Raw genomic sequence first — 24,235 nt, 5'->3', positions numbered from 1 at the left:
AGAACGATTGGTTATTTTTATATAAAAAACCGACAAAACCAACCGTGGACACCCTAATAAATTACACATTCTCTCTCCACATCATAGTTTTTTTTTGTGATGCGCATAACACATATTGTCACTGTAAATCATCTCCTCAGTCTCAGAAGTGAGTAAAAAACATCTCAGTCATCCCAATAGTGGATGTGTCACTCTTTTGTTCAATCACCAAGTTTTGTGAGCCCCACACTTATGTCAATCAAAGGACAAAGTCCACTATTTTTTTTAGTACAAATATAGATACAATATATGACACACCACCAGATCAAACCTAGGAAAATACAGGTGTCAGTAGACCCCAAGCAAGAGGCACAAACCAAACCCACACAGGGACACAAACCAAGCCCATGTAAGGACAAGGTCCACTATTGAGATAATTGAGATGCTTTTTATTGAGATACCTGACATTTTTGCCTCTGTTTTGACCATCTTTTTGAAACTTACCTCGCCTCACCACATGAACTTAATGTACCAGAGAGTAGGGCTGTTACTGGTATGGTAAATTATCCATTGGTATACCGTTACCGATCAATTGGTTACCGAAAATAGCAGAAAATTGGTATACCGTTACCAATTGTTCAGTACGGTAAATTTACCGATGATTTCGGTAACGGTAACGGTAAGCAAAGTTCAAAACCGGTAAATTTCCCGATTACCGACATATATATTAAATATATATTAATATTATTTTTAGTTTTAGTTTTATTTAATTATGACCATTAGATTGATCTAATTTAATCTAGACCATTGATTATTTTTAGGGTTATCATTTATATATCACTCGTAGCAATTTCATTAACTTTAAAGTAGCGTTTGCTACATAACAAAATGCTTTGTTGGTATTGATTACATGTTTTTCTTCTCCATTTCCATTATGGTCTTTTATCTTTATTTATCTTGTTTCTTATAGCTTTCATGCTATGGAGTTTAAAACACTTCGGATACTAAAAATATTAGAAATTAATGAAATGAAAGATTTTCCGTTATAGATTGTTGGAATAATGTTATGTGAATTCTCCTTTCTTTTTTTCTCCGATTGATAGGTATTTTCTCTTATTCACATGTAGCACAATGATCTTTCTCTTTAATCTATCATTTTTATTATTAGTATTATAGGCAAGATGAAAGTGTTGTAGTTTTATACAATGACTATTAAGCATAATGCTACTTGATGCATTTTTTTTTCTCTCTTTTTTAAATAAGTTTAAGAATTGGTAAATTTACTAATTATCGACTTACCATTACGTCGGTATACCGACCATCGGTATACCGACTCTTCCGGTAATGGTAACGGTAACGGTAACAGTTTTTGAGTTACCGAAAGAATTAGTATGGTAACGGTATTCCTTGTTTGATAACGGTAACCGTACCAATAACAGCCCTACGAGAGAGTCCCAAACCGACCCAAATGATGCTGGTGCGCACCACGCACCTAGTATAGGACGGAATCCAACCCGGTCCAGTAAGGCGCAGCGCTTAACCAGTCAACTTACCCTTCTCCCTCTCTCTCTGTACGCAAAGCAAATTCTCGAACCGCCAAAGCTTCCACCTTCAACAAAACCACGCCAAGGGAGCCCCGCCGTCAATAAAAACCAAGACAAGCCGGATCACTGAAACTCGCTATGTCGAATCGTTATACGTTGGATTTCGGCGTTTCTGCTAAGTTCCTTCTTTTTTGGATTTTGCTCAGCTTCTTTTCAGGTATATACTTTCCCCCAAAACTGAAACATACGGCTTCTTTTCTTTGTGGGTTTTTAATTTTAATCGGAAGCTGGTTTCTGGTGTTCTGATGCAGAAAGTGTATCATCGATGGTAGTCACACTGGATTCGATTGAGATATTCAATACACACGAATGGTTAAACTCTAAACCGGAGATTTATTTTCAGTGTAAAGGAGAGAACAAGACTGAATTACCAGATGTTAAGAAAGCACATGTTCTGTATAATTTCAATGGGGAAGAATCTTGGCAGGTATTGATTGAAAAGCTCATTCTTTGTTTTTTTTTTTCTTTCTATGTCCTGGGATTTTTTTAAAGGTTATTAGGTTGTTTGTTTTCAGCCTCTGATAGAGCTTCCCGATAAGAAATGCAAGAGATGTGGATTCTACGAGAAGGACTCCTTAAAATCTGACGATGTATTTGAGGAATGGGAGTTTTGTCCTTCCGATTTCAAGGCTCCTTATGGCAAATACGCACGATTCAAGGAGAAGGAATTCAATGCCACATTTTCTTGTGTACAGTGCGTCACTGTTGATGCAGCTGGTAAGGTGTCTCTACCGCTGATGAGCTCTGTTACAGTTATTGGGTTAGATTGGAGTCCATTTTTGGGTTTTTTATTGCGTGATGACTTATGCTAGGAATTCTATATGAGCAAGATTGGATGTTTTGTTTGGCCGTTAATATTTTTCTACTGCTTAGCATGCTCTATGCAGTTGCCTCAAATTTATCCATCGTACTTTGCAGCTGAAATTGGCTAAATTACTACTTATCTTGTTTTGCTAAGGTTTTAATTTTTCATTGTGTTCACCACATGATTACAGCTTCAAATTCTGATTCGGGTTCCCACAGTAGAGGGAAGGGAATGCACATTGTCCTGGTGATTTTGATAATTTCTCTGGTTACAACTGTATTGGTTCTTGGTGCGGTGGTTGCATACAAGTATTGGCAAAAGAAGAGGAGGGAGCAAGAGCAAGCTAGGTTCCTGAAACTCTTTGAAGATGGGGATGATATCGAGGATGAACTGGGTCTTGGCACCGTAATATGACAAATGAATGTCATGGGCTCGTCATCTGTACAGTAAGTTGATGTTACACAGGTGTTTGGGAAAAAATGAAAAAAATTGAGTTTTGTGTGCAATTTTTTATATCCTTTTCAACTTTGTGAATATACAGAGAAATATGGGTTACAAGAATAACATTACAATTAGCATATGGTTCAGGGTTAATAATCTCTCAGAGCAATTGTCCTCAACTATAGCAGAATGTAAATTGTTGCAGTTTTAAATGAAAGATTCATATTCGTCAATCTGTTAGGTTTCATATGACTGAAATTGCAACTGTTTGTACTTTGTGCAGAACTTAATTAGTTTGTGTTATTAGAAACGCACAGAGAAATGGGTTAGTGATCAGCTTCTGGATTTAATATATAGAGTTTTAACTTGAACTGCATTCTGCATCTCTGTTTCTTTTTTATTGCTTATATATCATGGCGAATTATACGTTTTTGATGTTGAGAATGGGATAACATCATTCCAAAAGGACCCCAACAAATCTTCATAATTAAATTCCGTTACTGTATTGGGTGGATCGCCTTGTGAAAGGTCTATTACTGGATAATCCCATGGGTAGAGTCCTAGGTCGGAACAAGTTGATAGGATCCCCTTTTTTACGTCCCCATGTCCCTCCCGTGTGGCGACATGGGGACGTAAAAAAGGAAAGAGAGGGATGGGGTTTCTCTCGCTTTTGGCATGCGGGGCCCAACAGGAGGCCTGCATGACTTGCTATTAGCTCAGTGGTAGAGCGCGCCCCTAATAATTGTGTCGTTGTGCCTGGGTTGTATGAGATCCACATTGTTCACAAATATTCATTTTTAACTTACAAAATTTCTTACAATTTAATCCATGACAATTTTCGCACTGAACCCAGTGATGCCAGTGATGCTTGTATTTTTGAGTTACATCGAGATCATTAGAACTTTCTCTTAGAGTGAAATCAATATCATTCGTGATAGGTCTTAAGAGAAACTACCTAAGTAGTATTAGAGCTAGAGAATTAGATGTTCTTCAACAATTTCTGCTATGTTTCATTGACCTATCTATCACCTTGTTAGGATTGTTAATGCTAACCTTCAATGAGCTTAATATCTTCTCAGCCTGTTAATTACAAGACAAATCCGCAGCCAAAAACGTATTCTGTGAAGAACTTAATTAAGTTGCTTGTGTTATCTCGTATGGCTGAAATTGCAAATGTTTGTATTCTGTGAAGAACTTAATTAGTTTGTGTTATTAGAAACACACAGAAAATGGGTTAGTGATCAGCTAGAGAATTAGATGTTCTTCAACAATTTCTGCTATGTTTCATTGGTATATCACCTTGCTAGGATTGTTAATGCTAACCTTCAATGAGCTAAAAACCTCTTTGCAGCCTGTTACTTACAAGACAAATCTGCAGTAAAAAACCGTTTGACGGCTCGACGAAGAAAAACAAAGTCGAGAAAGAAATGACAAATGTAGCATCTCCAACACTCACACCCAATTCATTCAGTAGAAACTGAGTTCTTTATCGATCGATTAAAGTTATCCGACTCCTCTGAATGTGAACCATAAACTGCTTTACCGGTGTCCCTGCAACTACCGCAGAGCAAAAACAAAATATGGACGATCTGGAGTGGAGGAATAAGCAGTTACAGTGCAAGAAAATTCACAGGTTGAGGCTTCCATTATTGAGAGCTAGACCAAAAATATGTCTAACGAGGGATATCCCTTGCGATGTAAGGAAACCTTATCGCCGAAAAAAAAAAAGAAAACCTTATCGAGTCTTGACTAAGGTGGAATACTGGAATCGAGGACACCAACCGAGGACATGGCATCTGAGAGTAAACATAAGGCCACGGTAAAGAGCATCTCGGCGAGACCAAGTGGCCTCTCTTGGTGTAACGTGTCCTCAATAACCCATAACGACTAAATGCCACGAGGAAACTAAAAATCCCAAAGGAGACCGACTCCACGAAAAGGAATCAGTATAGAATTCACCTTCTTGTAAATTCACCTAAGATCAGGGAGAAGAGAATTACTCCGTCATCTGACTCATATAAAAAGGGACCCTATTAGTGATAAACAATCTCAACTTTTACACTTTTGCATTATATTAGCTATTTGAGAGAGCGACTTCTGAGTATCGAGCATTCATATTTTATAGTTATAGACTTATGTGTTCTCTTATGAAACTCATCCTCATCAGCATTGAGGATACTTTCTGACATCAGTCCTACCACCTGATACGTCATCAAGATCGAAGCCAATTTTGAACATCATCAAAGTATGTTGTTTAATGGTTAATTTTATATATGTGCGTTTGTGTATTTAGGTGTTGGATGACTTTTGAGTGGAATCAATGAAATGAAAATAAACAAGCCTGCAGAATTTTCCCAATTAGTCAATTTGCGTACTGTTTGACGTCCTATTTCGAAAGTATTGGACTTTGTTGTGGTCCATCACAAACATGTAGGGCATACAAGAGCACTGACTAAATGACGACTGTTAGACATTTTCCCTCAATTGCAAGCACAAGTCCTATAATCCAGGAAACTGGAGCAAGCTACATGCCTCCAATATTCCCACGTCTATCTCGAACAAGGAGCACGACTTGAGAATTCTCTCACCATAAGACCCATTACCTTGAGAAAGTTGCAGTTACAAAGAACTTTGATCTAGAAATTCAAGCAACAAGTAAGAAGACTGTTCCTCACAATTACCCATGACAGAACATGTCCAAATTGTGTCAAGGGAACATGTGTTAAAGATCACCATGAAGACTATAAAAAGGAAGAAGAGAGATTTACAACTATCACATGTCAAATACAGACTCGGTGTCTACAAAACTTTACTGTTTTTTTTAGGCAATGACTCCGGTCACTTATCTTTACAATTAGCATGGCTCGGGCCAACTAATTATTATATTAGCCCATTACATTCAAGGGTCCACGGCTATGTTTCTGTTTTAGCTTGTAAAGCATGCCCCAATACATCCCAGAATGTATTCCCAATCAATGAAATTTCTCAAGCATTCTAGCAATGTGTTGTTTTTCATCTCATTTCAATAGGGATTCTTTCATTCCGGTGTTAAGTCTTCTATATCTTGTTTTTCACGCTTGACAGTAATTAAATCCTTTTCCTAGAAGGCAGTCTCAAACTAGCAGCCATGTGCTCTCATACTGCATATAACTCATTTGGTGACAGATCACAGTTGATCCAACTGCATACCGAGATATTTGGACTAACAACATGTCCTGGAACACCTGAACACATACATCATCCATAACTCAAACACTCTCATCCCCATAACACAAGCAAAACTTCAAAGAAAGATACATAACACAAATAAAATGTCGATTCTTATAAATTTTGATTATTGAGAGAGAAGACCCCATAATCAGGGGCGGAAGGAGGGGGGACTACACTAGGCTGTGGTCAGTGGTCACCCCAACCCCCAACCCCCACACCACAATACTAAATATATATATACAACATATATATGTACACATATATATACTATATATATATATGTATCCTACAATATATATATACAGCATATATATACACACATATATACACTCTATATATATGTTTGTATATATCTTTTATGTGTATTTTTTAGTAAGTGTACATATATATGTGTGTATGTGTTTGTATCTTTAGACTATGATGCTTTATTACCTAATAGTAACGAATGATAGATAACAATAGTAACTTTCATTCTATTATTATTATTTATATTAAACAATAATACATAATAATACTTAGGTGTTCTAGTTATCTTACATGGTCTTTAATTAATTTTCATCAATTTTAATATGTATTTATATTAAACTATTGGATTACTTTATGATACCAAACATTAAGATGAATCTTCATCCATAATATCATTTTAATAAGTTCTATTGTTGTAAAATACCCTTAAAAAAAACCAAAATGCGTCAACCCACCCCATGATCAATTCCTAGCTCCACCCCTGCCCATAACAATGCTATACATATACCAAGGAGAGACTGCTTCCATTCCTGCTGCATCGCCTGCTCTTGAAATTTCTTCACGGACATATCATAGTGGCTTCATATTCCACCATGCATTAGAACAATGCTGTAACATTAAACTACCATCTTGTATAAATAAGTATAAAGATGCAGTAGAATAAAGCTAATAGATCAATTCTACATCTATATTTCAAGATTTCCCAGGTCCACCGTGACACTATTCCATGTCCAACCTACACAAATATATTTATTTCTATTCATAGTGTGTGTTTTTTGTTAAATTTTTATTTCACCAAATTGATTCTTATGCTGCCTTGCTGGATAATAATAATCTCGAGATACAGAGCTGAGAGCTTCACATATGAGTAGATGAGCAAAAATTATAAACATTTTAATTTGTATTTTTTAGTCATTTTACAAAGGGGCGTTATTTGTCCAAAAATTATAAAAATTTTATGATATTTGTTTAACAAAAATTATTTTGGTGCACTGATTCAAAGCATGCACAGGTTTTTTAAAAAAACTTACACACACAACTAAACACATAAACACCAATCAACCACACACTAGGGACCCATAAGGGCTAAAACTAAAAACAATAGTTTAGCTTGTGGTGTGTGTGGGTCGTGTTGTTTGTTGCTTGTCTTCGGTTGAGAACTAATACGTTCTCCCACATTGCTTGTTGCTTGTGTGTGTGTCTAACATATAAGCCTTGTCAACCACATTAGTTTCAACCCTCATAGGCTCCTAGTGTGGTTGATTGGTGTTATGTGTTTAGTTGTGTGTGTAAGTTTTCAAAAAAGCTAAAAACAATAGTTTAAGGTTTGGTGTGTGTGGGTTGTTAGTTTTAGTTTTTCCAGTTTGGTTCATTATAATAATAACAAATAAGGGTAATGGTATTACACCAATAATGTATAGCAGTAACAAACAAGAATAATGAATGTTTAGGTAAATTTTACCCTTCTTTACCAAACAATGGTAACTTATTCTCCATAATTATTATTATCTTTGTAATATTTATATGAATAACAAATTATACCCCAAATTCTTACCCCCATATCAAACGCACTCCTAGTGTGATTGATTGGTGCTTATGTCTCTAGTTGTGTGTGCAGGTTTTCAGAAAAAAAAAGGGTTTCATTTAAAAATAACCCCCGGTAATAAACAATTTTGAAATATAACAATTTTTTTCAAAACACTTAAATATAACCCATTTGACGCGTGAAAAGACAAAATTACCCTTGCACGGTTCAAAACTCTACAAACCAACAGTAACCGTCTCGATTTGCGTTATACTCGTCCTTTCATCTTCTTCGTCTTCACACACAAGCAAGATAAAAATTTTTCTCTCACATCTTCATCTTCTTCGTTCTTCCGAGACTACCACTTTGTTGGAATTTCTTCTGGTTTTTTACTAACGAACAACAACAACGAACGCGACTAAGGTTAGTCTCATTTCATGGATTGACGGTGCTGGTTTACGTTATTTTTGTTTGAATATTCGTTCATATGTATGAGATTTTTGGAAGATGTTAGTGAAACAGTCATGCGTGTAACATATATGTTATAGGGTGTTGGGTTTCGTTGGTAAAGGCAGGCATGTTGGTTGTTATCAGTTTCCAGTACATGTAGAAAGGTGTTGTACTGTTCATGAAAGTTTATACCTTTTTCGTTGATAACTGTATTCCTTTTTCGTTGATAACTGTATTACTTAGGTTGATAACTGTATTACTTTTTCGTTGATAACTGTATTACTTTTAGGTTGATAACTTTATTAATTTGTCGTTGATAACTGTATTACTTTTTCGTTGATAACTGTCTTACTTTTTTTTTCGTTGATAAATACATGTATATTTAGTTGATAACTGTTTTGGTTTTGTGTTTATGTTTGATAAACTTATTTTACACTTTTCATATACATGTAGAATTGACATAAAATGACGTACAAGATTCCCATCAATGAGAGATTTGGTGCCAAGGTTCTTTCATTTTCAAAGTTATATGAAACAATAAGCGATATCAAAAGTAAACTGAGCGAAGATCAGCTGACTTTGTTTAGGGGATCTTGTTTTGGTGCGTTCTTACAACTGAAAAACATTAAATGGGCTCCACAGATTGTACACCAACTCATTCTTAGGCAAATACAATCAAAAGAGCATGAAAAAAAAGGGAAGTTGGTGTTTTTGATTGGTGGAAAAGAATCTAGTTTTTCAATAAGGAAATTTAACCTCATAACTGGACTGAGGTGTCACTCCCTACCAGACATCTCATTATATTTGAAAGAGATGGAGAATTCTGGTGAACCTAGGGTGGGTTTGCAGTATAAGTATTTCAATGGAAGCTATCATATTTCATGCCAACAGTTACAAGACTTTTATGCAGTGCCAAGATCCTGAAGATGTTTTTAAGTTGGCACTTGTATATTTGCTGAGTCTGTGCTCTTAGGTAGAGATGTTAAGCTATTGATTGATGTTGATTTGTTGAATCTGGTCAATTATCTTGATATGTTCAACAAGTACCCATGGGGAACTTTGTCATACAAGAAAACAATACAGTCTCTGACTAATTGTCTTGTTGGAAGGTCCGACAAATTTAAGGCTAAGCAGAATGATTATGAATGGTACAATCTACTGGGTTTTTCTTGGGCTTTCCAACTATGGGTATATGAGGTTATTCCCAGTATTGCAGAAAATTTTGCAAACTGTGTTGATCTGAATTTGCTACATAGAATGTTGAAGTGGTCATCAACTAGGGCACCAAAGTCGAAGATTGTCAATGATATACTAGAGGCGGATGAGGTAATTATATTTTTCTGGCTTATAATGAAAATGTTTAGGTTGATAATTTATAATTTAGATGTTTTAGTTGTTAATGAGAATTTTAAGTTGGTATTGTATATATTTACGTTAGTATTGTATATTTTTACGTTGGTATAGTATATTTTACGTTAGTATTGTATATATTTACGTTGGTATTGTATATTTTTACGTTGGTATCGTATATATTTACGTTGATAATATGATGTAGATGTTTTAATTTATATGATTTTTTCATCTTCAGGTTACAGTCTTTGAAATGGTCAACACGCACTTAGAAAGTGAGCAGGAGTACACATCTAATTGTTAAGGGAATGTAGGAGTCGTATTAAAGAAGGCAAAGAAAGCTAAGCAACCCATGCAGAACCCTGGAGCTGACTCTAATGTCAGTTCAGTTAAAAAGTCAGATGATACATTTGAGATGGGATTGCTTGTGAGTTCGTTGATCAGCGGATTGGTCAAGGATACTCTTGTTGAATTAGAAAATAAACTGGATGGAAAGATAAATGATATCTCAGTGAGGCTCAGTTCTATTGAGAACGAAATTGTGGGCCTAAAATCTGCTCAGAAGCTGAGCAAAAAAGAAGAAGAAAATAAAATTGTACATGATAAAGTTGAGGAAGAGGAAGAAAGGGTGGGGATTAAGAGGAAGATTGTGAAGATGAGGGCGATAAAAAAGGGGAAGCAGGTAAAGAAAAATACTCTGAGAAGGAGCACACGTTTAATGCCGAAGGCAGACAAAGAAATATCAGAGTTACAAGAGTTGGAGAAGAAGAAAAATGTGGGTTTGGAAATGCTCATTTCCAGGAGAAAGAAGGCTTCAATGAAGAAGAAGCCGGAAATAAATGATGATATAGATGGAGTTGGAGTTGAGCAGGTGGAAATTGGGCACCTGGACAAGGGTGATATAACATCCATCGAGGGGGAAGATCACTTACCAAATGAATCCAATGAAGATTTGGATAAAGTTATTAGCAAGATTATTGAGAAGGTGGATCATTTGCCAATTGAATCAACCGATGATGATGATGATGCAAATCGATTTTATGTTGCCCCCCATGTTGATGAGATTGTTGATGATGATGATCGTCATGTTGATAATCTTTCTGTAGCCGACAAGAAGGTTTACAATGATGATATCAAGGTTGATGATAAAGTAGATAATGATCAGTTTGAAGTTGAAAACAGCGAACTTAAGGTTGATAACCTTACGTTTATGGTTGACAACACGGTTGAAACTACTTCATATATGGTTGATACCAATGAGCTTATGGTTGGTATCACTGAAGTTAAGGTTGATCAACCTGATGAACTGGTTGATTTGAATGTGGATAAGGTTGATGCCTCAGTTGAAGAAACTATTGATGCCCTAGTTGAAGAAACTGAGAACGAAGAAATGGTTGATGGGATTAGTTCTATTGCTAATGAGGAGGATGATACTGATGCGAATAAATTACGTTTGTTGGCAAAGCTGGCAACCGAAGGTCAACAGTATCAGAGCAAAATATTGAAGAAGAGGGGTCCGTACCAAGTGTCACCATATACGGACCCTTCCAAAAAGAAGAGAAACATCCTACCAGAGTTCAATCCTATTTCAGAGTATCCGAACGAATGGGAAGTTGAAATGGATGAATTCTATAAGAATCCCATCAATCAGGATAAGATAATTGATCTAAAAATAATTGATACAAAAAAGATTGGTTTGATACAATCATGGACCAAAGCAAGTGGCTATTAGATATGGTACGCACTTATAACTCTTAATTTGTACATTATTTTTTCTGTTAATGATATAGAAATTTATACATTAGTTATTATGTTAATGAAAGTTTTTAAATTTTTTTTATAACTGAATTACTTTTACGTTGAGTACTGCTTCTATTTAGGTTGATATCCAATGGTTGTCGTTATACGTGAATTAATTATAGGTTGATATATGCATATAGATTTGGTTGATAACTGTATTGGTTTTGGTGTTTATGGTTGATAAACTTATTTTATTTCTTATAACGATATAAATATGTTCTGCAGCATCTTGACGTTGCATTCGAGTTCATTCATAAAAGAATGTCTGAGAATACTGATATTTTCAGACAAAAATGTGGGATTATGGATACACCTTTCCATGTAAGTGTTTTAATTCTCGTTGATTTTATCTATGTTTAGGTTGACATTTATATTACACTTTTCGTTGACAATTTCAATATAATTTTTTTTCCAGACATATCTCAACATCCGTTACAAATTGCACGAAGAGAACAATGAGCCTTCACATTGGGACCGTGATGATCTTCTACTGCATTTTGTTGACGGATCTAAGGCAAATATGGTCTCTTGGTCCAATTCGGATAAGGTTTATTTCCCAATTAATATAACTATTGATCATTGGGTTGTTGGTGTGATTGACCTTCAAAAAAAGAGGATCATTTGTTATGATTCACTTATCAAACAGACCAGACAGGAGACGTTTAATAATGAAATGAAATCCATCGCAACATTGATCCCCAAGATGCTAAAGCGGGCCAATGTCATCGACAATGAATCTCTATGGACCATAGAGCGTCAACCTGAAGTTCCTCAACAACAAAATGGGTAAGGTTTTCTATTCCTTTAATAAATATTCTTCTAATCAATAATTGATCTAATTTCACTTGCTTTTTCGTTCAGTTCGGACTGCGACATGTTCTATATAAAATTCATAGAGATTCTCTCAGCCGATAAGGACGTGACCATTTTGAAACCTGAGGACATGGGATTTATTAGGAAAAAATTTACCGTCGAGACATGGAAAATGGGCATGATGGGAATGTAATTATTATTTCATTAACATATTATCTTTATTTAATATATACAACTGTCATTATTTTATTTATATATATGATATTCTATATTTACCAACGAAGACAGTTTGAGTAATCAACGTTACGAGTAATAGTTATCAACGAAAAACTATGGACCATAACAGATAACTATCAACGGAAACAATTAGAGTAATCAATGTTACGAAGAATACTTATCAACGAAAAACTATGGACCATAACATATAACTATCAACGAAAACAATTGGAGTAATAAACGTTACGAATAATAGTTATCAACGAAAAATTATGGATCATAACATATAACTACCAATGGAAACAGTTAGAGTAATCAACGTTACGAATAATAGTTATCAACGAAACATTAGATACACTAACAAATAAAAACCAATGACCAAGTTCAAACATAATTCTCATTGTGCTGATGTGCTAGGGTGTAAACAAATGGGCTCACTACAAGTTTGACGGTTGTAACCATCTTATTTGTAACGACTGCATTTTCTTTTTTGTATTTGCTCACCGGATGATGGAATTCGATGTTTCTTTGGTCGTCCACTTTTTCTCCTTGTTTCTGGTGGTAACACAACCCTCACTTCCTCAGTCAGAACATTAGTGTATGTGTTCAAAACAGGGTTGATTGGTTCTGCGTATGCCAGTAGCAGCATCTCAGTACGATAATATTGCGAACAGAATGAAATTATTGGTAATTTTCTAACTCTACATGCTGCAAAAGCGTGGACGCAAGGTATATGGTCAATATCAAAAACTCTGCAGGAGCAAGTCTTGCTGGCCAAATCCACTTGTCCTCCATCATCACTATTTTTAACAGGAAAAGTATTTATACTAATAGGCTCCACAGTCATGACTCTAGCCCTAAAAAATTGACAATTTTTAATTATCAACGATAAAATTATAGTAGTCAACGAGAAAAAAATAAGTAGTTAACGAAAACAATATTTATCAACGAAACATTTATTCAACGAAAATAACAAAATTCTCAGCGAAATATATAAATAATCAAAGTTATCAACGATAAATTTTATCCACTAAAACAACAAAATTCTAAACGAATACATAACCCATCAACAAAAATTCTCAAAGTTTTATCAACGAAAATAACAAAATTCTAAACGAAATAAATAAATCATCAACGTAAATTCTCAAGGTTATCAACGAGAATTAAATTACTTTACATACCTATTCCTTCTTTCTTCTACAACTTTATCGTAATAGTCAGTCAATTCACCTTTCATTTCAAGAGCTATTGATCGTCTCTCATGAAACCATCGTTGTAATAAAGATTGCAGATGATCCATCAACTTTGTAATAGGTAAGATTCGAGCATCCCTCAATATTTCATTTAAGCATTCAACAATATTTGTTGTCATGATGTTATACCGTTGTCCAAGAAAATAAGCCCTAGACCATTTCTCAAAACCAGCTTCACTTAAATACTTAAAAACATTACCTGCATCGAATCTACGTATTTGATTCATGATATGGTGAAACTCCACCTTATCGTATGGCTTTGCTGCCTTGTAGAATACAGGGATGACGGAATCACTGAACTTTTTGGACTTCAAATTCTGACCAAGGTGATGCATGCAAACACCATGTATGGCCTCTCGAAAAACTCTCCAGATACTTTTTTCAATACTTGCATTCTTGTCCGATATAAAAACAAGTGAATCCATGCTTCCAATAGCTCCATTCAATTTTTCAAAGAACCATGTCCACGTATCATCATTTTCTAAATCCCCTACTCCAAAAGCCAAAGGATAAACCTAGTTGGTTCCATCCAAACATGTGGTAACAAATAATGTTCCAAGATACTTACCTTTCAAATGAGTTCCATCAACACAAATTACAGGTCTTATACAAGTACGAAAACCTCTTAATGATGGTCCAATGGGCATGAAACAGTATTTGAATCGATTGATAGAATTCGACTCCATATGTGTTACTGTTCCTGGATTTTTTGATTCCAATTGTGCAAAAAAAGAGGGAAGTTCAACAAAAGATTGTTCTGGCGTACCATGCAATGAATGTAGGGCACTTTCTCTAGCCCTCCAAGCTTTCCCATAAGTGATTGAAACTCCATGCACTCTCTCAAAATCCTTGACAATGCCATTTGGTCTATAAATGCAACTAACCCCCTCATATTTAGACTTAATGCATTCCCCCACAACCCAACCTGTTGCTTGTCGAGCTTCATGAAATTCAAAACAAGAAGAAGACAAATGTTCGTCACGATATACCTTTATCACGAAAAAACAAGTGTCCTCAACTCTTGTTGCTCGAAGCCACCACTTGCATTCACTTACTTTGCATCGAACAACAAAAAGAGTTTTTGTCGATTTTGTCACTTTGAATTCGAAGTGCAAATGAAGCGCATGCATGCATAGCTTTTTAAACAAGCTCTTTTTGTCTGGAAATATTTCTCCGATTTTCAAAACAACATATGAATCATCATGTACAACAGGTGAGATCATATTACCACAGCTTTGTGACGCACCAATTGAATTAGAACCGGCAAATCCAGCATTACCCTCAGAAGAAAAATTTTCCTGGGCAGTTGTATGATCATTGGCGTTAACTTCTGATATATTTATCTAAGATTCGTTACGATCATCAATGTTCTAGCTGAATCCAATTATGTCGGGTTCATCAAACAATTCTGTATCTGTAATATCATATCGATCATCATTTAACTCAAAATTTACCTCAGTATCATCATCATATACCTCTCTATCAGTGTTTGAAATGCATAGAGATGTCCCAGGTATGTTCTTGTCGCTGTTGCATTGTACAAAAAAATGAACATCCCTGTCACCTTCAATCTCAAAAAGTTCAGTTGGACCATGGACATTGAAAATATACTTCAATTGGATGTTATGTGTCCGACAATCGATATTGGTCGATTCGTACACCATATCCAATAATTGGTTGTAGGAAATGTCATTTGGAATGATCATGCCCTTCCTCTTGCCACCTTTATATGCATAACTGAGACCAACCTTTTCCCAAGACCCATAATAACGAACCAATATGTTAACCTCTTCCATTTCTGAATCACAAAATAAGTGAGTATTCAACCAAAAAATTCAATGAAAAGCAACAAGGTTATCAACCAAAACTTGCATGTGAAAAATTAAAAACCAAAAACATGCAATTTGTCAACGAAACATGCACAAATTATACATGTTTAGCAACGAAAAGTAAAACAGTTATCAACGACATACCTGCACTTGGTATGATTTAAGAAAAGTAAAACAGTTATCAACTAAAAAAGCTGTCTGATATCAACAACAATACAGACATTTATCAACGAGAGTACACACGTTTAGCAACGAAAATACACAAGTTTAGCAACGAAATATATTTACTGGTGTTTTTATTACACTAACAGAACCTAATACCGAAACTACAAACCCAGCAACGAACTAATATGATAACCATAAAGTTGCTATTATTCGTCGAGATTTGCTGCCTTTTGAACAGTTTATATGACATCCTCTGCCATATATGCCTTGGGCTCATCATCACTTGAATATTTGTGGGAAACAAAGACGTTGATACATTCGTATCCATTAACCGCTGCAATCATATCTCTTATATCGCAGTTGTTCTTCAATATCCGAAGTCCATGTTCTAGATCTTTGTACCTGGTACTTGGTAGTAGCACTCATCATATGTTTCATACCCTAAACCCTCAAGATACAATTCAATGTCAAACATGGACATCGAAGAAGGGTCACAATTAAATTCGTCTATGAATCCTCCAACGTACTTCACACGAGTTGATATTCCTGGAAAGAATTGAAGAATCCCAGAATGGTGAAGTGTAAGTGTAAACTTTATGCCATTTACGACTGGTCTAACCATCCTATTCATTATGTCTTCAACCTTATATTTTTTGACTGGTCGAACCATCTTTTGCGCTATGCATCTAGCCATGGTTAAAGTTGTTGGGTGAGAAACCCCCTTCATTGAAATCGTGATATTATCAACCCTATAAATGTTTTATCAACAAAAAAATTGTCTGAGTTAAACGAAAACAAACGAAGTAACTAACGAAAAATTTGTCTCACATCAACGAAAAGACATTTATCAACGAAATATTTGTACTGGTATAGTAACTCATAAAATGCACTACACTAACCTTAGTTTAGTGCTATCTTCCTTCTCGACTTAAATGATAAGATTTTTGAGCACAAAATGTTGTACGGTAAAATGCAGACTCGGTGAAGTAGGAGGTGAAGGGTTGGACACTTAGCGACGACGGTGAGCACTTATATGTTCTACAGAAACGAATACGGAGCTCGCGTTGCCGACTTTAGGCTTGTTTGCGCCTTCGACAACGTCGCTATGGCAGCTTACGGAGCTTAGACGTCCCGATACTTCAACCTTGAAGATTTGAGCTTTGGCATATGGATTTCACTAGATCTGTGACAAATTTTGAATGAAAGAGGTATAGATGGACGGTTTTACTGGGTTTGAAGAGGAGAGAGAGTGGTTTCGTAGAGGGAGAAGAGTGCTTTTGGGAGGGAAAACCATTTTTAGGGTTTCAAGATAGAGGTAATACATGAAAAGATGTGAAATGATATGAATGTTTTTTCCTCTAGTAAAAGGATTATATTTAAGTGTTTTGAAAAGAATGGTTAGATTTAAAAATTATTTATTAATGAGGGTTATTTTTCAAAAAAAAAAACCAAAAAAAAAAGAGCATGCACAGGTCCTCGGATCCAATTCAAGCGATCTTTACAACCAATCTAGAGCAAAGCGAAGCGAAGAAAAAGATAAGGTAGCAAAGCAAAGAAAAAGATAAGGTAAATGTCGGTTACCTCCCGACTAAACATGGCGACCCTTTGAGGTCAGTTTCAGACATGGAATTGGAAGTTGCAACAATAAAAATCACAATCAATTGCTATTAAAAGATTATGGGGAACGCACACGCTCACCGGAAGAATCGTAACGGCCGGAACGGCCCTTACCCCTCCGAAACGTCTGCTCCGCCTTTTAAATATGGACCGTCTGGTGACTCCGTACAACGCCCAAGCTCCACCCAGATGGTGCCCTCCTTACCTTACTCTCACGTTGACTCCAGCTTGCGAGCCCTCGCCGCCCAAGCTGAGGGCTTTGGTCGCTTTGCTGTCGGTGGCCTCCACGGTCCCCTCTACCATGTCACCACCTTAGCAGGTATTCATCCATTTTTCTCGCTCTGTCTAGGTAAAATATATTTACGTCGTCTCTCTCAATTCCCAGCCCAGTGGAATAGGGGATTAGGGTTCAATTTCTTGCTACTCGGTTAAAGTTGTATTCTTTTTTTTTTCTTTCTTCAAATTGGGGTAAATGATTTAAATTATTTGGCTTTCTGGGAGATCAAGTCTAGTGGCTTTACCAACACTTCCTCTGCGTTATACTTTTGATATTCAGTCCTCCACTGGTGAAGAAATGTGGGAAAAAATAAGTACAAGAAAAAAAACAGTTTAACAAGTGGAGGGATTCAAAAGAAAAAAGATGGGCACAAGTCATTATGAAGGATGCGGGCACTGAACTTTATGTAGTTTCTGATTAACGACTGTACTTATCTACGGCTAAAGGTTGTGTCGCTGCAGTATTTGTCGTCATTTATCAGCTTAAGCTGAATTTCATAAGCATGTTTTAATGATTCTTGTGGGAGGTATGGTTTGTCAAAGTTTATTTTTGATTTATTTACCATTTGTTTGTTAAATCCCTCAACATTTGTGGCATGGATTAACTTTTCTGTTTGAGTTCCATATCAACCATGCTGGATTTTGTGTTTGGGCAATCATGCATGCTCTTATGCACATTGGCTAGTGCTATAAACTCAAAATTTTCTTTTACCATGTGATTGTAGATGATGGGCCAGGATCACTAAGGGAAGGATGTCGCAAAAAAGAACCGCTCTGGATTGTCTTTGAAGTGTCGGGTATCATTCATCTCCATTCTTACTTGAGTGTCTCGTCTTATAAAACCATTGATGGCCGGGGACAGAGAATAAAACTCACAGGGAAAGGTTTGAGGCTAAAAGAATGCGAACATGTAATTATATGCAATCTGGAGTTTGAAGGTGGTAGAGGGCCTGATGTGGATGGCATTCAAATAAAACCCAAATCAAAGCACATATGGATAGACCGCTGCAGCCTCCGTGATTATGACGATGGGCTTATAGATATCACCCGAGAGAGCACAGATATTACCATCTCTAGGTGATATGAGTATCACACGTACATGAACGATTAAAATTTTTGTTTGGATATTTTTTCTCATTCCCCCAATTGTGATCTGTAGGTGTCACTTCTCTCAGCATGACAAGACGATACTTATTGGAGCAGACCCATCTCACACTAGCGACAGGTGCATCAGGGTGACCATTCACCATTGTTTTTTTGATGGCACACGACAAAGGCATCCTCGTGTTAGATTTGGGAAAGTTCATCTTTACAACAATTACACCAGGAACTGGGGCATTTATGCCGTTTGTGCCAGTGTAGAAGCTCAGGTGATTTATCGTGCTGTATTTTACAGATTGAATTTCCTTCACACTGAAAGCATTGAATTTTCTGCAATTTACTTACACTGCGTTAATTTATTTGCTTTTGATAAGTTAATACATTTGCTATCGTACTGTTTTCCTTTTTTGATATTAGATATACTCCCAGTGCAATATATATGAAGCTGGACAGAAGAAGGTAGCATTCAAGTACCTCAGAGAAAAGGTATATTTTTTTCCCTTTTCGGCCAACGTAATTCCTGCAAATTTAATGATCATCTGGAAAATTGTGGTTTGAATTTTCACGTGGTCTACTGATTACAAGCTGGGAAGATAGATTTTATTTGAAAAAAGTACCTAAAATTTTTAGAACTTAGCTACTCTTATTCTAGCCTGCCCTAATCCTAGTTAATGAAAAAGTGCTAGTGGACTTTAAAGATTCATTTAAGATAAAATAGAAATCAGTATGACCTTTCAGTTATGTTGGCTGAATGAACTTGGAAGTGGATGTTAAGCAACTGGAATTAATAAATGGATGTAGAGCAACTTGATTGAATTAGGTATGGATGTAAAGCCAACCTTTTCTTCGTTTCTTTGAGAGTTTGAAGAATCTACATAGGTGGTTCCGCAAATTTTTACCCTGATTATTTGATGTATCAGCTATTGTCTGGCCGTGGTTTTTGATTTTTTGTTTTATGAAAATTCTGTGGTTATGTTATGATGTCACATACTACTTGCACTCAACCACCTTCTCCCACATAAATCATTGGTATCCAATTCATTTGGCTCCCCTGCCTCTGCAATTTTTAAAAATCAAGTAGTCAAATGTTTCACATACTGCAATTTTCATGAAATTCATTTGGTGACTGCCAAAAGTGATGGTTCTTGTTAACTGTTCAACTAGTTAGAAGTACGCTCTTAGAAACTTTGATTTCCTATGGGTCATTGTTATTTTAAGTTGAAATTTTCTTTGATGTCTCAAATTGGCTACGAATGGGTTTGTGCTCTGGAACTAATTAGTTCGTTGTTGTGATGGTCCTTTATAGGCAGCTGACAAGGAGGCGGAAGGGAATGGCTACATAAGATCTGAAGGAGACTTGTTTGCATCTGGAACTCAAGCAGGATTAATGACCGAGAGTGAACATAGCATGTTTCATCCTAGTGAGCACTACTCTACATGGACGGTGGAAGCTCCAACAGATGCTCTCCGGCATGTGCTTCAGTGTTGTACAGGATGGCAAACTTTAGTAAGGCCAAATGACCATACACCAACTGCGTAATACCTTTATGCTAATTATATTTCCGTACCTTTACTTTTGTAAGTTGATCTCTAAATATTATTGGGTTTCTATTCATGAAATCCATCGGGTCCTGAACTTGCTAGACGCGCTGTCAGCCTGTCACATAATAGAAGTTGGTTTCCTACACCCAATTTTGTCCTTGGAATTGTTGCTTTCATTGACATAATATTGAGTGATGTTAGGAATGGTCCAACTGGTTTTAAAAAATGACCGAGATTGATTCCACTGTAAAGCCGGCTTTTGTGACGGGGTATCTAATGTGTGCATATATGAATATGTTACAACAGGTATCTTTATGAAATCTTGATTCAGTTTGTTGAAGAAGGTGCTTGTGAATAGATAAATGGATGCATATCTAATTTGAAAACATATTTTCCTTGGGATTTATGCTGTGTTAAATGTTGGAACATGTTTCCTTTCATAGTGGTTTACGATTCGAAACTTGCTTTCTTCGCTATAATTTGCAGCAGTTGTTATTTGATCTGCTATTTTACTGTGTAAACTTGATCAAAACACATTCTTCACTTTAAAAAATTTGTAGTGGGACTCGTGGAGTGGAACTGGCAGCAGGCCCCAGTTACTCAATGATATATTAGTAGTGTTTTTTTTTTTCATGGTTATATCGTTGGACTCGTAAACCCGATCAAAAGGCTTTAAAAAAAATTTGTTTGTAATCAATTTGTTTGTAGTGTGTCTGGTGGAGTGGAGCTTGCAGCAGCCCCAGCTACTCAAAAACATATTGGATTCGTAAAATCGAATAAAAACAATGATTTTAAAAAATAGTTGTAGTGGCTACAATATATGTTATGTTGTCCAATGTAATCAAAACAATGATTTTAAAAAATAGTTGTAGTGGCTACAGTATATGTTATGTTGTCCAATGTGTAGGGAAACCAAACCTTGTGAAAGAAGATGATAAGCAAAAAGTTATAAGCTATCCCATCTGTAAAAAGACACTTCCATTTTCACAAGCATAAGTTGTATCCATTACTTGCTTCAACATGAAAAGTGCATGATAATCCTAGATTGTTAGATATAAAATAAAAGACATTTCATATACATTTCAGGTTGCATTTTGATTTTTGTTTCGAATAAAAAATATATCGTTGGGTTCGTAAAATCGATCAACAACACAAATATATTGTTTCAAATTTTTGAAAAATATTTTGGACCTTAAAAATGAATCCTAAAAGTTAGGAACTCAATTTAGGATATCATGAGAGAACTCCTCTCGGTTAATATATATACCATTTTTTAAGGTGTAGTTGAGTGAGATGACATGTGGGCTTCACTGCTTTGGGTCTGTTTCAAATCAATGGTGTTTATTTTAAACCCTTATATAAGAATTGATTTAAGTGAAATAACAAGTGGGTCATTGCGTTGGCTCCCATATCTTCCAAATTAATGGTGAAAAAGTTGGCTCCAAATTATGTAAGTATCTGCTTCTTAAGAGAGACAAAACGATATAGTTAAAAAGATACTGATATCTTCACAGCCTCCAACCAGTTCTTGCTTCTTAAGTCTACCGCCTCCCAGTCCCAGTCCCAGTCCCAGTCCATTTTGTTGATCTTGGAAGAGCTTAGAGTTAATTCGCTCTGTTTGTTGATTGTTGAAGGGGTTTATGGAGATAGAGAGTGAATGACTGAGTAGGAGTAGGACGGACCGTTGCTTGGGAGGGAAGGGGCTAATCACTTTTTGAGTCACAGCTACACACGTAACCTAAGTAATTTTACGCTATGACGCATTATCATATTTTCTTTTTCTCTGATTTCTTGATAAACCAAAGCAATTGATTAATATTTTCCTGGAAAATAAAAATGGAATTATTTGTGACAATAACTCGTGAAATGAAAATGACAAGTAGCCCATCAATTTGGTAATCCATGAAAGCCCAAGAGCTTTATTGTCCAATGAAATAACTTTATTTCACTATTTTATCATAGAATTCATCGTCTAAAATTTATTGTTTTAATATATATTCCATTATTTTTTCAAGCACAGTATAAAATTCATTGTTTTAGTTCTAAATCCATTGTTTTTGAAATTCCTTTGAAAAGAGCAATGGAATTAAGATCCACCTGATAAAATTCATATATAATGGATCTCATTAGAAAGAGCTTTGTGCATTGATTAAGAATATGTAAATTTTTTTTAAAATCTAACATATATTTTAAGAGTTAAAACGTTTTAAAATTTTGTTCAAGATAGTTTGTTTTTTGGCGCTCCTATTTACACCCCAGTTTTTGCTTATTTCACCCCCTTATCAGATTTAAATGTCACAAAGGTGCCCTGATTTTTGTTTTGTGTGGTAGGTTTTGAGGCATAAAGAGAGTGACGTCAAGCTTATGGCTAAAGTTCTTGTTTTTTAAAAAATTTGGATGACACAAAATAATGAATGATATGACAATGATGGTTCTATCACGTGGTAACAAATAGACAAAAAATGGTGAATGACACTTCCATCGTTGATGGCCACATCTGACGTTCAAATTGGTTACATAAAAAATTTTATTTATCTAACAATTTTATTCTATTAATTTGACAGCTTAAAGTATGAGAGGAGACAACGATTTATATTTTATTTATTGAAGGCACATTTACGCATGCTACATCTTTATTTTTCCATTCCTTATACAAATTACGTAAATTATAACACAATGGCTTTAGAAGGAAATATAGAACTACTACATTGATTGTATACTGCAAGTTGTTCGGTATATGGTGTAACCCATGCAGCTGCACTATCGTACATGTATCTAAACCATTGAATCATAATGGGAGGCATCAGATAACCCTCTGTCAAGGCAACATGGACAAAGTGATTATTATCAACGAACCCGATAGTGATATTAACATGTTCATGTGGTGGTGGAGGCATTGATCGCAGTGGCAGAAATATCAAGCACCGTTCAGAACTAATAAGATGTAATACAACATTGTACCTTTAAATAATCAAGTGACCCATGTCTGGCATTGTCATCCAGTTCTGAAGTGGTGCTGGTCTACTGATTCCCAAAAGTTTAGTGAAGTGTAAATGGAACATGCCCGATCATAACCACCGAATAGATTGATATACTCTGCCCAAAATGTCCTTAAGTCATCAATCAAGTTTTGCCGGACATTGATCCATGCATCCTTGTCAAGATCAAGCAACCCAACAACAACCCGAAATCCATAATTTCCATCATCTCTTACATCTTTTACGAACATAATTTAAGGATGCAATTTAGGTGAGAACTGACTAAGATATACATGTCCATGGTCAACCAAACTCGATCTTAAACTCTTTTGTGGAGGGAGTGGTGGAGTATTGTAGAGAGATGAACAACTATGTCTACCTGGTTCCTGAGAATGAAGAAAATCGTGCTCAAAGTAATCGAACGCGGACCCCTTACTACTAGTAGATCTGTCTACTTTCTTATTTGAGGATGGGCGTACTGATGAACAACTGTATCTACCTGATTCATGTGAATGATTCAAATGTCCCTGAATGAACTCAAATGCAGTATGATTAGCATGAGTAGATATGTCCACTTTCTTCTTTGAGAAGTGGCGTCCACGAGTATTTGTCTTAACAACTGATTCAAGAAGTGCAGTTAACGATGGATTTATTATTTCCCTTAACTTCCTAAGCACACTGACTTTATCAAGCCTTGACTGATGCTTAAATTGTTATGTGAACATCTGTAGCTTGACACGACAATCGAGGTAATCCACTTCAGGAGAAACACATGGTAATAAGTCAAGTTTCTTCCAAAATTTATCAATGCATGATAGTGGTATGGGATGACCTTCATTCATATATATTGCAAGCTCGTGGGCACATGACAGTCCATTACTTGTACGAACTTTACATCTGGCACAAGAGTAGATGTCTTCTCCGACAACTTTAGACCGCTCAAATTCATCCCAAATCAGATTTAGTGCTTTAACTGAAACAAAACTCCGTAACTCTCAGAATTGCTCAGTATTGAATCGATGTTGGACCATATTT

At 35.8% G+C, this 24,235-nt stretch overlaps 3 protein-coding genes across 3 annotated transcripts; all 3 read left to right on the top strand.

Annotated features, from left to right (window-relative positions):
* The first annotated feature begins 1,458 nt into the window (after nucleotides 1-1,458).
* On the top strand, nucleotides 1,459-3,076 carry LOC119998836. Its single transcript, XM_038846285.1, has 4 exons — nucleotides 1,459-1,740; nucleotides 1,835-2,010; nucleotides 2,099-2,300; nucleotides 2,579-3,076. Exons 1-4 carry the CDS (start codon nucleotides 1,662-1,664, stop codon nucleotides 2,800-2,802), a joined length of 681 nt encoding a protein of 226 aa, XP_038702213.1. The 5' UTR covers nucleotides 1,459-1,661; the 3' UTR covers nucleotides 2,803-3,076.
* Nucleotides 3,077-8,725: 5,649 nt separating this feature from the next.
* Nucleotides 8,726-9,914, top strand: LOC119998572. Its single transcript, XM_038845920.1, has 3 exons — nucleotides 8,726-9,101; nucleotides 9,234-9,586; nucleotides 9,849-9,914. Exons 1-3 carry the CDS (start codon nucleotides 8,726-8,728, stop codon nucleotides 9,912-9,914), a joined length of 795 nt encoding a protein of 264 aa, XP_038701848.1.
* A 7,232-nt stretch (nucleotides 9,915-17,146) lies between these two features.
* Nucleotides 17,147-20,610, top strand: LOC119999119 (probable pectate lyase 4). Its single transcript, XM_038846638.1, has 5 exons — nucleotides 17,147-17,622; nucleotides 18,305-18,656; nucleotides 18,739-18,949; nucleotides 19,098-19,166; nucleotides 19,987-20,610. Exons 1-5 carry the CDS (start codon nucleotides 17,364-17,366, stop codon nucleotides 20,218-20,220), a joined length of 1,125 nt encoding a protein of 374 aa, XP_038702566.1. The 5' UTR covers nucleotides 17,147-17,363; the 3' UTR covers nucleotides 20,221-20,610.
* Nucleotides 20,611-24,235: the final 3,625 nt, after the last annotated feature.

Source organism: Tripterygium wilfordii, chromosome 5 (assembly GCF_013401445.1).
Source record: "Tripterygium wilfordii isolate XIE 37 chromosome 5, ASM1340144v1, whole genome shotgun sequence".
NCBI lineage: Eukaryota > Viridiplantae > Streptophyta > Magnoliopsida > Celastrales > Celastraceae > Tripterygium > Tripterygium wilfordii.
This window is presented reverse-complemented; position numbering and strand designations above follow the sequence as displayed.

Excerpts from the sequence above, each read along its gene's own strand:
- LOC119998572 (XM_038845920.1), top strand. The coding sequence starts at position 8,726 with ATGACGTACAAGATTCCCATCAATGAGAGATTTGGTGCCAAGGTTCTT. Across the intron at positions 9,102-9,233 it reads TTCTGGTGAACCTAGGGTGG|GTAGAGATGTTAAGCTATTG; the intron begins GTTTGCAGTATA and ends CTGTGCTCTTAG. Across the intron at positions 9,587-9,848 it reads ATATACTAGAGGCGGATGAG|GTTACAGTCTTTGAAATGGT; the intron begins GTAATTATATTT and ends TTTCATCTTCAG.
- LOC119998836 (XM_038846285.1), top strand. The coding sequence starts at position 1,662 with ATGTCGAATCGTTATACGTTGGATTTCGGCGTTTCTGCTAAGTTCCTT. Across the intron at positions 1,741-1,834 it reads TTTGCTCAGCTTCTTTTCAG|AAAGTGTATCATCGATGGTA; the intron begins GTATATACTTTC and ends GTTCTGATGCAG. Across the intron at positions 2,301-2,578 it reads CGTCACTGTTGATGCAGCTG|CTTCAAATTCTGATTCGGGT; the intron begins GTAAGGTGTCTC and ends ACATGATTACAG.
- LOC119999119 (XM_038846638.1), top strand. The coding sequence starts at position 17,364 with ATGGGGAACGCACACGCTCACCGGAAGAATCGTAACGGCCGGAACGGC. Across the intron at positions 18,950-19,097 it reads GTGCCAGTGTAGAAGCTCAG|ATATACTCCCAGTGCAATAT; the intron begins GTGATTTATCGT and ends TTTTGATATTAG. Across the intron at positions 19,167-19,986 it reads TCAAGTACCTCAGAGAAAAG|GCAGCTGACAAGGAGGCGGA; the intron begins GTATATTTTTTT and ends GGTCCTTTATAG.